General features: G+C 47.8%; 3 protein-coding genes across 3 annotated transcripts; all 3 read left to right on the forward strand.

The window, feature by feature from the left end:
• Nucleotides 1–999: 999 nt before the first annotated feature.
• Nucleotides 1,000–1,977, forward strand: N7489_004646 (uncharacterized protein; the record flags this gene model as incomplete). The annotated part of the gene is made up of 1 exon (XM_056710398.1): nucleotides 1,000–1,977. The coding sequence occupies one exon, from the start codon at nucleotides 1,000–1,002 to the stop codon at nucleotides 1,975–1,977; it is 978 nt and encodes a 325-aa protein (XP_056568819.1).
• Nucleotides 1,978–4,014: 2,037 nt separating this feature from the next.
• N7489_004647 (SANT/Myb-like DNA-binding domain-containing protein) lies at nucleotides 4,015–5,368 on the forward strand (the record flags this gene model as incomplete). The annotated part of the gene is given in 3 exon segments (XM_056710399.1): nucleotides 4,015–4,302; nucleotides 4,314–4,851; nucleotides 4,914–5,368. 3 exon segments carry the CDS (start codon nucleotides 4,015–4,017, stop codon nucleotides 5,366–5,368), a joined length of 1,281 nt encoding a protein of 426 aa, XP_056568820.1.
• A 1,102-nt stretch (nucleotides 5,369–6,470) lies between these two features.
• On the forward strand, nucleotides 6,471–8,165 carry N7489_004648 (ankyrin repeat domain-containing protein; the record flags this gene model as incomplete). Its single annotated transcript, XM_056710400.1, has 1 exon — nucleotides 6,471–8,165. The coding sequence occupies one exon, from the start codon at nucleotides 6,471–6,473 to the stop codon at nucleotides 8,163–8,165; it is 1,695 nt and encodes a 564-aa protein (XP_056568821.1).
• Nucleotides 8,166–12,626: the final 4,461 nt, after the last annotated feature.

Consider the following 12,626-nt stretch of genomic DNA (forward strand, 5'->3'; position numbering starts at 1 on the left):
CTCCCAGGTCTTTTAGAAAGAGGATGACTAACCAGAACAGATCACGCCAACATGTGCAAGAGAAACTACAACATAGCGATGCGTGCTTGCCGTCATAAGGTTGAGACGCCCGGCAGTCTGATCCCCGATGATGGATGTAACAATTGTGGGGTAGAGACAGGCAGAAACGATAACATTGCCAGTTCTACCTCGCATTTTCCTTGCGATGACTGCAAGGCTAATGGCCTTTGGGCCCAGACAGCCGATGCAAAATGGTACGAGGTCGCAACAGGTGGGCCTCAGAAATTTACAGCTGATTTCAGGTTTCCCTGTCAGTTCTCCTTGTAATACTCATTTTCACGTAATCTGACGACCCTTCTAGAATTCCTTGGCAACTTTGACTGTTCGTGGATATTGCACGGCGAAGTTCGACAATTTGTTACCTGTGAAGGACTGATGAGCTACCCCATCCTGAGTTGGATAATGCGGCAGTCATTCTTTCTGCTTGTTCTTGTGCTGTTGTCGAGTTTGTTGTTGTTTTGGAAGGTCTGCCAGATCTATTTATTAGTGGACCAAAGGGCGGTCCGAAGAGCAACCCGCGCGAATTTTTGAGACGCGTCAAATTAGTTACACTAACAACTCGCTTGCTGTTTTCGTATTCATTTAGGTATTAACTCGTATTTATGATCCGTAATTATCATCTTTTTTGTATTGACTTTTCTGATGTGCACTTTTACTATAGAGAATTGATTCTCCCCTATAGAGGAACGACCCTAGTTAACGAGAGAAGGGGCTCGTTCTGACGAATAAGGCATAGCGTGGGAGTATTTAGTCGAGCCTTTATTTGTAAGACAATATCCCAAGGTTTCTCCCTTTTTCTCTTCTCTCCACTCTTGCTGTCCTTCCCTCACAACACCTGTACCAAACTATTTTGCCACCACCCAAACAGTTATTACTTCTGTACATCTTTGCCAAAACTCTGCACGGCTAATACTACGATTACATGTGTTTTGATTCGCCATGGGCTTCCACTACGCGGATGCTCTCGAGGAACATAGCTGGGTTGGCGGAGGACTCGACGCTTATATCTACCACGTCACTCCAACTATTGTGGTGAAAACTGTTCGTCGCGACCGAACCCCTGAAGAAAAGGCAGCGGGGCATCCTTTCCTCAAGGAGATCGCGTTTTATAAACGTCTTAATGAGTGCCAGGATCGATGTCCGAATATTATTGAATGTTTTCTCATGCTCCCTGACTATCTTTTTCTATCATATTGCACGCATAAGGCAATCGCCCCTCGCTTCTATGAACGCCAGGAGCGAGAGACAGGAACAAATGGTTTTCATGGGCGTCTAATCAGAGTCAAGGAATACGAGGATCCTGCTCTCATCGCTCGGTGGATACAACAACTCACTTCTGCTCTTGAGTATGTGGAGAAAATGGGTTTTTGTCACAATGATCTGCATGCAAGCAACTGTCTTCTTGACAGGAACTTCAACTTAAAGCTGGCTGATTTTGGTCGTGCCACCACCATTGGACAGCCGCTTGAAGGTACCTTGCCTCCACGGGCCAAACCAATACTTGTTGGACCATTGAAAGGCACATACGGTCTCTGTTCCGCCAGAACTGAACAGTTTGCCGTCGGGACACTTCTATACTTCATGGTATATGGCCATGAACCTTATGACGACGCTATCCTCAGCGCCGCGGAATGGGATCGCCGATTTGGAGAAATGGACTTTCCAGAACTTAACCGCAACGAAGTTTTTGATGGTCTTATTTCTGCTTGTTGGCACAATGTCTATCCTACAATGGCCTTGCTGGCATACGACTTCAAACGCAAGACAAAGGATATGATCTGGAATGCAGAATACATCTTCATTGACTCTGATGAGGAGACAAAGACCTGTGAAGCATTGGTTCGCAGAGGCTTGCTGGGACCTGAGTTGGCTCTCCGCTTTCAGCCGGCCTGGCGAAGATACCACATGCTATTGTGAAGAGAAGCATGTCTATTTGGCAATGCTTTCTACAGAGAAGATTCTGGACCTGGTCTTGATGATCGATTGGGGCTTGTACCATTTGACTTGCTGAGGTGCTTGGACTTATATAGTCTTAACCCGAAACAAGGACATGTTATCGTACGGTGGCTGTTTCATTCAACTTCGCGATTTTCAAACAACAGGCGGTCTTATCTTATTCTATTTCCTATAGAGAAGATTCGGCACGTATCAGCTGGGTAACAGCCCCATAGCCGGTCCCGTCCACTGATCTTGCTGGACTGCCTGGTACACGGTGAATCAAAATAATGAATACATGAGATCGTGGAAGACATAGCTGGTAGAACTCGGCTGGGAATCCAAGCGGCTGAGCCGAGTCCTACAGTTGGCAAGGTCCCTCTATCGCTTCCTGTCTGACTTGTGCTAGTGGCCCTCCGGGCGTTAGAAAGACTTTCAACGTTGAGGCAACTTCAGCGGTTCAGGTTTTCGGGATATGTGGCAATCAAAGACCGAAGGGAGTAGGTGGAAATGCGTTGCAATTATAATGCATTTCTTATGATTCCTAACTGTGAGGCCGCGCGAATGAGTGTCTGTTCTCATTGGATATGTTTTACCAAATGGCGACGCTCGATATGTCAGCGTCCAAAGTTAGCTAACAGGGAACGGAGGGATGACGAGACCTGCACATTAGCCGTGTGTAATCAATGGGAATGTAGTTAGTGTTTTGCGAACCATGACACAACCTCGCGCTAATGCACGGGGTTTCACATCCGTTCTGTGCTATGGTCCAATGATAAATGACTGTGCAATGCAACCTCAGATGGGGCAGACGGAGGGATATGCGGCGTCGAGGGTATACCGGAACTTTGCAGATGTGGAGGTCCGCGGAATCAGAGACGAAAAGGCGCACTGGCAGAGGGAGACATGGATATCTTCGTAGCATGGTGCTCAGTCACTACCTAGGGAAGGAGTAGGATTATCCACACGAAAGAACAGGATGCTGTATCATCCCAGTGGTTACGCTTCTGGGTGATCGGCATTGCAAGCTGGATGTCGGATCGAGCGGCATATCCGGTAAAAATGAAAGGGGCAGTGCGTCGGGCTGAAAGCAAATGCGCAGTAGTCGGTGGGGGCCAGAGTAAAAGAAAGGGGGCGGCGATGAGTGCAAGATAGAGGGGTAGGAAGAATGAAAAAGTGAGAGAGGGGGAGGAAGAGCGAAGACGGGGTCTTTTATGTCGGAGGGCATTAAAGGGAGGTTAAGTGACAGCGTATTGGGGTGCTAAACCCAAAAAGGCAAAACTAACCCGATACAGTAATTCACAGGTCCGCCGTTTACACCGCATATCATTGACTGGAAGACGCGCGCGTGGCACGCATCGGCCCTGAAACGAAAAGGCAGGGGAGTGGTAAGAGATAGAATTGAAAAGCGACGTTAAAATGCACCATATAAAGTTGGAAATCAAGTGCGAGACTGGCATAAAATCCACAGGAGCCAATGAAGAAGCTCCCGGATGATTAATATCCGCAACACGAACTGATATAAACCTCGTTTCCTCGGCCGTATTCTCATTTAGACTGTGCAAGTATATCGGCGTATGAAGTCTTTCTTAGTCTCTGTGAACGCCTTTCAGGAGTTGGTGTACTTGTCTGCCGAGCACTTTCGGTTCCATCCAGCGTGTCAGCCCACGTAATCTGAGTACTTTCCTTATCTTCGTCAACCGGCGTATTCGCTCTGATAGATTCTGCAAATTGACGATCATGAGATTGGGAAGCGGATTTGGACGGGGTTGTTGGCTCGGCTCTTTGGGTCCATCGGTCAACGCGCTTCCTTTTCCCGGTTGCAGAAGAAGGGGTTGGCGGAAGACTATTCGTTGACGTTGGCAGGAAATGGATGTCATCTGTTACAACAGCCAACTGTCGATTTTCTTTTGTGAGGCCAAAGATACGACCGGTCAAGAACACATGGGAATTCACACTGAGCGGCGGAAAATTTGCCCAGTCCTCTGGCTCACGTGGTAGAATGCAGACGAAGCCACGATGGAGGGAGACATTTTGCGACATGCGAACCCGACAATAGATATAGCAGACGGCAATACAATGGTCAATGGCCAAATCCTTGACCCTGCGGGCCAGGAAAAGCAATCCACTCCAACGAATTTGTTGTCTGGAGATGCTGGAATTGAAGCAGACGAATTAGGATCGAAACCGGCAGCTTGCGTCATCGGGCAAAGCATGCCAGCCGAGAAGTACAACAGACAGCCCGTTTCCGAAAGCCATGTGGTTATTGGCCAGGAAAAGACAGGGCTGCAGCTCATGACAACAAAGGTGAGCTACAGCGTCGTGATGCCGAGAGCGTGTCAGCATATCCAAAACTTCGTCAAAATGGTACATTGGCGCGTTCAATCTCACCCACATTTCAAGACAGCGAGAAGCAGTCGCCATGTAACCCAACAGAGGAAGTTACAGGATTCTGTCCAGTGTTGGATCAGGCCCCAGTATTGGACCAGCCGTCGGTCGTCATCTCCAACTGCCGTTCCCAAGAGCTAGGAACGAAGGACTCTGTCTCAATAACACGAATGGCCTCTCCGAACAGAAAGCGAGACCGGGATGAGTATATATCCGATGACAGCAGCGATGACCCTGATGGCCCCGACGATGCGGACTACATGGGCGAAAGTTGCGAAGACGCACATGGAAACAGTGTTCCATCCCACCGACTAAAAAGAGCAAGGCCACCTGCCGTGCAGCTTAAGCCTAGACCTCCCCGGCAGAACACTAAACGCCTCTCGGTCGGCGAGGCAGTTCAATCCAAAGTGGCCGCAAATCAGACTTCCCCAACAAGCTTGCACGATATCGAAACGATTCCTATCCGAGGTTTCCTTACGCGACAGATACTATTGCCAAGGGTCATCTATTCAGTTACCTTTGAAGAGCAGGCAGAGCATTCCTGCTCTCAGAGATCAGGCAGAGCTACACCACATTATGGAAACAAAGTTGGCAGCCAGCATTCCAAGCAACCCCCCAGAAAGGGTCCCGCGCTGGGAAAACGACTAGGCCAATCCGAATCCTGTCTAAGGACGACCAGCTTCTGATTGAATTGAAGGAAGAGCGGAGCTTGCCATGGAAACGAATCGCAGAGTATTTTCCTGGAAGGTCGGTAGGCTCCCTCCAGGTGCGCTATTGCACACGCCTCAAGGGCCGCAAGGCTGGAAATTCTAGACATTCCGGGCGGAGTTCCAACGCGAGGAGCGATTCCTCATACAGAGACGGACCTTGCGAGACAGTTCAAGCACTGGGTGGCAAGAGCAAAGGCACCGAAGAAGGTGTATCAGGACCGCGATACGTTCCACCTCGGCGCAGGAAAACGGTGGACCGCTATTCCCCGGTTTGAGTTGGCAATAGTTATTAGACTTTGTCGAATATCAGTCAAACGGATCGCCAAAAACAAGTCCGTCCCGCTGTGTCCAGCGCCTGTAGTGCGTTGGGAACAGTTGAATCTTACCAGGTTTCACAGTTTCGAAGAGCGGCAATGGTTTCTCTGCAGAGTCGCTAAGCCGCTCTGGTATTGAAACACATATTTAACTATACTTTTTTGCTATTGGCGACACCGTTTTCGAATGTAATGTGAGCCCTGTAATAATCCATCAGACTGGGTGTTTTCAAGGAATTCAAATCAGTGACTCCCGACATAGCATAGCTCCGGGAGATGTAATTTTATTTCCGCATCACTATCAAGAAACCGGTCACATTCCTGTTAGCAGCTCTATTAGTGCTAGGAGCATACGTCTTGACCCCGAGAGTTCTCTTGCTCACGGAAGCCTGTGAAAGTCTAACCGCAAAGAAGCAACCTCTAGGAGCTCTTGCCTGAGCCTAGGAACCAGACTTCCATGCCGGGAAGTCTACGCCTTTATCATCTATCGGCGACTAGGGACCATTTGTTTTTCAACCCAATCACCAACTAGCTTGATCCGTAAGGGGAATTACTCACATAGTAAGGGTCCGGATAAACAACTCCCGGTTCCCAGGAACCTCAACCGGTCCTGGATTTTGCCGATACTTCATACCACGCGGGAACTAACGTCATCCTGCATCCGGGGTTCGATTATATATAAGATAGTAGGAATTATCTTTCATCTCTCAGCTTCTCATTCAAGTCACCAGCCAAAACCAACCCCACACGCAACAAATCGTACTCCCGCCCCTCTTCAACCCAATACTCCAATGTGAATATATCCGGCTCCCGATACTGCACGCCTTGGTACATGAGTTGATACTAACGTAACTGGTAGATGTCTTTCCTCGACTTTCCTCCTGAAATTACTCTTTGCATAGCAGACAACCTAGATCAAGCGAGAGATTTGCTTAAGCTGGCTTGCCTCAATCGAGCAACAAATGCTCTTTTGCTCGAATATTTGTACAAGTTCAACGTCCGAAACCAACGCAGCTCTGCCTTGTTTTGGGGGGTTCTTCGAGGCGACTCGGAATTTGTGAAAATGATGTTGCGCAGCTATCAAGCGGACGCCAATACCACAGACGATAAATCTCGCACACCAATATTTTATGCAATTCGCACTGAGAACGAGACAATGATTCGTACACTTCTTTTTGATAAGAGGGCGGATATCAATTGGCAAGACCACCGCAGGCAGACTCCACTGGTATATGCCATTGCAAGCAAAAAACTGTCTACTGCAACACTTTTACTCGATTTTGCTCCATGTCTGAATACAATTGATATCAAGCGCCGGTCTGCTATCTGGTATGCCATCGCTCACTGCGATGAGAACCTGGTGCAAGCCCTTCTGGAAAGGGGCAGCGATCTACGAACGCCAGATTACAAACACTTTTCACCATTCAGCCTTGCTATTGCCAAGGAAACAACCCCCAAGATTACCCGGCTGTTACTTCTCCATTCAGATCCCAATTTAAGAATGACTCTACTGGAGAATGTCACTATCAGAAACAGTCTGCTCTGTCAGGCTGTACAGGCAAGCCTTCAAGATTTCGTCGCTCTACTGGTTTCCCATGGCGCAGATCCCAATTCTAGGAATAGAGATGGCCAGAGCCTGTTGCATCAAGCCACGAAAAACGGTGACGCGGAGGCAGTCCAACAATTGCTCACCTATGAAGAGATCTCCATCAATTCAACGGACAGACACTCCTGCACTGCTCTCCACATCGCAGCAGAGTATGGATGCATGTCGGTAGCCAAGTGCCTGCTGGCCAAATGCGGCATAAATTTTAGAGCAAGAGACATTTACGGTCGCACCGCCTTCCAAATCGCAGCAGAATATGGCAATACGTCGATCACAGGGCTTCTCTTAGCCTATGGTGCTGTGGATATCAACGCCCCAGATGCTAAAGGCGCAACGGCACTCTGCTCAGCTGCAGATTTCGAACGCACGGCTGTAGCCCTACAGATTCTCGCAGAAGACCATGTAGACGTCAACATGGCCGGTCAAACTGGCAGGACACCTCTCCACCATGCGGCGAGAACGAAAAACATACCGATCGCATGTGTCCTTCTCGCCAATGAGGACCTAGATCCCAACGTTTGCGACGACTACGGATACACCCCCCTCACTTACGCTGCTTGGAACGGGGACTTACGCATGGTGGAACTCTTCCTCGCAAGGGAAGACATACAAGTGAACGTGCAAGAAGCCCCTCCACTGTTCTATGCTGCCAGCGAGGGCCATGTAGAAGTTGTACGCCGATTACTTTGCGTTGATACCATCGACATAGATCAACAATCATCGAACGGCTCCCCTCTCTGTGTTGCCTCCGAGATGGGCCACCAGGAAGTTACCAGGTTACTCCTTGAGCACACGACACCACCCGACATCAATCTCAAAAACTACATGGGAGACACTGCACTTTCCTTGGCCGCTTACCGTGGCCACTCGGCTATCATAAATCTTTTGCTGGAAGTAGATGAACTGGACGTTACCGCTACTAATCAATTCGGGGACACAGCGTTATGCAAAGCAGCTCGGTTCGGACACGAACACGTCGTCAAGCATCTGTGCAGGGACACTCGGGCAAAATGTGCTAGTGATGTGAAAAGGGCGATTGAAGCAGCTTCCAACCGTAGAATTGTGCTTTACCTTGAAGGTTGCTTGAATGAGCAAGGCAACTTTTCAATGGGCCTTGACCTGCAGATAGGCCGTGATTGCTTTGTTAGGTGATTGTTTTCGTCGTCCGGCACAATAAAACTCCTCCCAAATTGGCTCTTCTTGCACCACGTTCTTTTCAGGGTTACTATGCGACGAACAGTATTATGACATACGTCAAGCCACAGCACACCACATATTTCATGTCTTCGACGGTGGACAAGTCGGGGGCTACAGTAGAATTCGAAAACAGTCTACCCCTCAGGCAGACACACTTTGTTTCTCGGCTCGTACAAGTTTAACCAGTATTCAGATAAGCGGTATAACAATCACCAGTCACAGACAATATCATTTTACAAGATTGCCAAATTAGGCTAAGCCCCGTTTTTATCAAGGCCCGAAGACCAAAGCGTCATTTCCCCAGGGGACACTGTTTTCGAATTCTACTGTACCAGAAGATTATACAATCAACGCATATCTCTCTTGAATATAGTGACTAACGCGCTCGGTGGGACTTCCATATCATTTGTCTGTTACTTCTCATAAACCAATTCGCTTGTATCTATACCCGGCCCCTCCCCCCCAAATGAGCAAGTTTGGCTCCAAACCTTCTGTTTGCTTTGTACTATTGGTAGCATGCGCGGCGACAGGTGAATGATATATCGGTATAGCAGGCGGTAATCTCCTTGATAGCGAGGTAAATCGCCGGATCCTTTGACCGTTATCCATGCTCATGTCTGAAAGAATTGAAATCGGTACTCTGAAATCAATTAGTTCCCCAATATTACCCTGGTAATAACCTAGAAGCCTTACCGGTCCAGGATTCGAGATCATTCATACCATCAGCATAGAGACTGAAGACAATTTGCCTTTTCTCTTCCACCTCTTGAGTCGTTAAAAGCCCTTTCTTGACCTGGCGTCGGAAGGCTTTGACCTGGCAGGAAACTTGTCTGTTTTGTGCTATCTTAAGATCAAGGGTGTGGGACGACATGTGAACACCGGATATCGTCATCGCTTTTGCCATACGGTATTGCTCTCTCCACCTTTTAATTAAAGATTGTGATTCAAAGGCCAAGTGATAGTGCTCCGCACGTTTTCAATCTGATTGCTGTTAGAAAGACATATTGAACCATAAGGGACATACAAACCATATCTAGCCCCGAGTAAGGGATCTTTGCAATGCATTGCTATCAATGATATGAATGCAGTCAATTTGAATGTGGTTGTTTGCTTTGAATTCAATATATATTCTCAAGGTGGAACGTTGATAAACGTAGACATGCTCTTGATCGGTCCATTCCCGACCCTCAAATTTTTAAAATGAGGAATGAAGTTTTTCCACAAGAGATAGAGTGTGCAACGGTGAGGCCCACATCTGTTACTAGGTACATAATTTTAATGATGAGAACCAGTGGGATAGATACCCCATGAGTCAGTGATATCCCCCCGGCGATGGATTTGTGTTGCATAGCTGATACTCAACGTCAAATATTCGAAGTCAACACTATTTCAAGCCATCGGTACCTAAAAGTCAAAAACTTAGGCCATAGTGTGAACCTAGAACCAACTACGCGGGTTTGGTTCGTGGCTTGTAAGACTATCCACTGTTACTATCCACTGTTACTAACAAGAAACCAGGTTCAATACTGTAAGTGCTAGGAACTCATCTCTTGATCCTGTGAGTTCTCTTACTCCCGGAGGCGACAGAATCGTTTCTGGGAGCAAAGAAGCTGCTTCTAGGAGCCACCCAGCCCCCAGGAACCCCGACATAGCTCCTGGGGTCTATTACCCATACCTCGGGGAATCAAAATCATGTTCCTGACAGCTTGTTAATTTCTGGGGCGATCATTTGGCCTGCTGGCAGTGGTCGAATGACTCACATTTGTGCGCAGGTCTGGCGAAGGTGTTTTGTGACAGCTTCCGCGATCTCGGAAGGCTATATAGTAACTCTAGGGCCCTAACGTAAGCTCCCAGGGATTTCATAGCTCCCAAGTCTTGCCAATGCATTCCTAGATAGTGTCGTGTTTAGCTAGGAACGTAGAGCTAAGGTGTGGATCTCATGTTTCTAGAACTGTGAGGGTCTCACGTATAATCAGATGAACAATCGATATTAAAAGCAACTATAGTTGACTCTAGGTACAGGACGTAGCGCGAGGAAGCAAAAGGAACAGGCTTCCTCGCGTTCAGGGGAACCCATATGCACCATGTGGGTCCCGCAGATCATTTCTCCAAACATCCTGTATGCTTCATGTATATCCCTGACAGGTACTGTGACCTCGCTTTCCGCAGTCTAGACGGACAGACCCACAGCTCAACACAACCAACACAACACTAAAGCGAGGCTAGGAAAAAAAGTCCATGATTTCTAGGGATGAAATTTTAGGCATTTTTCGGTGATTTGACATTGAGTCGCTCACAGATGAGGTATCAGAACAAGAAATATGAGCCTGTCATTGTGGATTGAATAGCACTCAGTGCCTCAATTTTAGAGAGCCGTGAATGATTCAACAGTCAGCCAAAGTTTCTTGGCCGACTCAGCATCCCTTTTTCTCAACACCACTCTTACTCGTCTCTCTCGCTGAGCATCTAAGCGCATCAAGAATGTCGCTGCAAATAGTTGCGGTAAAAAGAAGACATGGGTCTCAACAGCCCTCAATAACGATAAATGTCCTTCAACGCTTTCTCTCGAGCTTGTGAGTGTCAGAAGCCGAGAAGTCTATACATATACCCTCTACCCCGGCGATTTGCTCTACAATTTGATCACTTGACTACGCAAAGTCGAGCAGGCTTGTGTCTGAGTCACTTGATAAGTTCTCCCCCACCCAGTACTGAATCTCCACTGTGCTGACATTTATATAATACATTGCGGACCAGCAAGTCAGACAGTGCCTGTGAAAGATATGATTCCCACCAGATGCACTGCCATTCACGCCGGCCGATTAAAGATACGAGTTTTGGATTAGCCGGTCAAGGTGTCTATGCAAAGATGTCTCCGCTATAGCAGCCGACTGAGCTGACCTACTGTACAGCCTCTATGTGTATTCCCAAGACAAAGCGCGAATATCCCCGTCGCAGGTATGTTAATCTTAGCCTGGCCTGTCTGAATTCTACTGATCAGGAAAACGATGCGATTTCAATAGAACCGAGGACATTCGACTAGAATGCACGAGCGCAAGGATCACAGCTCTTTGCTGTCTCTTCGTCCCTGGTCCACCAGAACAGGTGAGTCCTGAGATGTCTCTCCGATCTACAAGCTAATGAACGACAGTGACCCTTGAGGATTAAGCATCCCAGTCAGTGCTCCGCGCAAAGCCATGGCTTACACACTATTCCTGGCTCCGTCGCTCCAAACTACGCAGCATACCGTAGGTGAGGTATATGAACCAAACGAGCGGCCAAATAAAGGTGCGAATATCCGATTGCGTGCTTCGCTGCATAGAAGCTTGAGAGGTCCATTCTTCCTGATAATGTGAGTGGTTTATCGCCCCCGCTGCTGCGCTATATCAGTTATTTGCGCCAATTCTTGTGCCCCAGAACACGAATACCATTACTAGATTCATGCCATTGTACATAGGAGCAGCCCATCGCCACCCGTGAAACATCCTTGTGGGGAGTCCTTTTATCGTCGGATCCAGATAAGACCAAGGCGTCACTACGACGCGTGCTCTATCGCGTCTTCCGCCTTCGACCTCACCGCCTTCACACCATGATGGTGGGGTGGGGTGTTCGCCGTCCGTATCGCGAGGTCTTATCCCATTACGACTGTACAATTTCTTGTCACAGGTGGGTTCGTCGCGCGCCTTTGGGGCTCGGAAGTTGCCCGGTGCATCCGGCGCGGCTTCTTCGAAGTGACAGCCGGAGAGTGCGACGAACTGGATACAACATCATATCAACATGGCATGAATGGTGACTGCATTGCTGAAGACAATTGTAAGTGATCTCGTCGGTAAGGTATGACCACGAAGCTCATTGATCGTCTCGTTCCAAGCAAACATTCTGCGATCTTTATGAACTGGTAAGTCATAACCACTCGTCCTAGTGGTTCAAGCCTTGCTGACTCGGATCGTACAATAGGGGGTACCGTCATGTTCCCGTTACTCGAGTCGAAGCGCGCAAGTGCATTGTCTGCTCGGGCTCCCCGATACCGATGCGATCCCATGCTCTATCATCCCGACATGACCATTGGTGGCATCGGTGATGAGCCAATGTAAAGTTCCGGAGAACAAGAATTTGGAATTCAACCCTGCATATTCTGGCTCATAATTAAGAAGCTACTATAAACAAAGAAAAACCAAACAAAGGAAAAAAAGTAACGGAAAAAGGGGAGATTTGGAGATTTCGGCACCTCTCACCGCAGAGAAAAAGAAATGAAATCAGACGTTAAGCGATAGGAAAAGGTGATTGGATAGATACAGATGAATTTTGGCCCAATCCGCCCACGTCCTGAAATTGAATTAATTAAATGGAATATCATTCCTCCTAATTTTTATTTTTTTTTTCTTTTTTTTTCTTTTTTTTTATTTTTTTTTCTACTAG

The sequence above is a fragment of the Penicillium chrysogenum genome (assembly GCF_028827035.1).
Source record: "Penicillium chrysogenum strain IBT 35668 chromosome Unknown utg000002l_segment0_segment0, whole genome shotgun sequence".
Lineage (NCBI taxonomy): Eukaryota > Fungi > Ascomycota > Eurotiomycetes > Eurotiales > Aspergillaceae > Penicillium > Penicillium chrysogenum.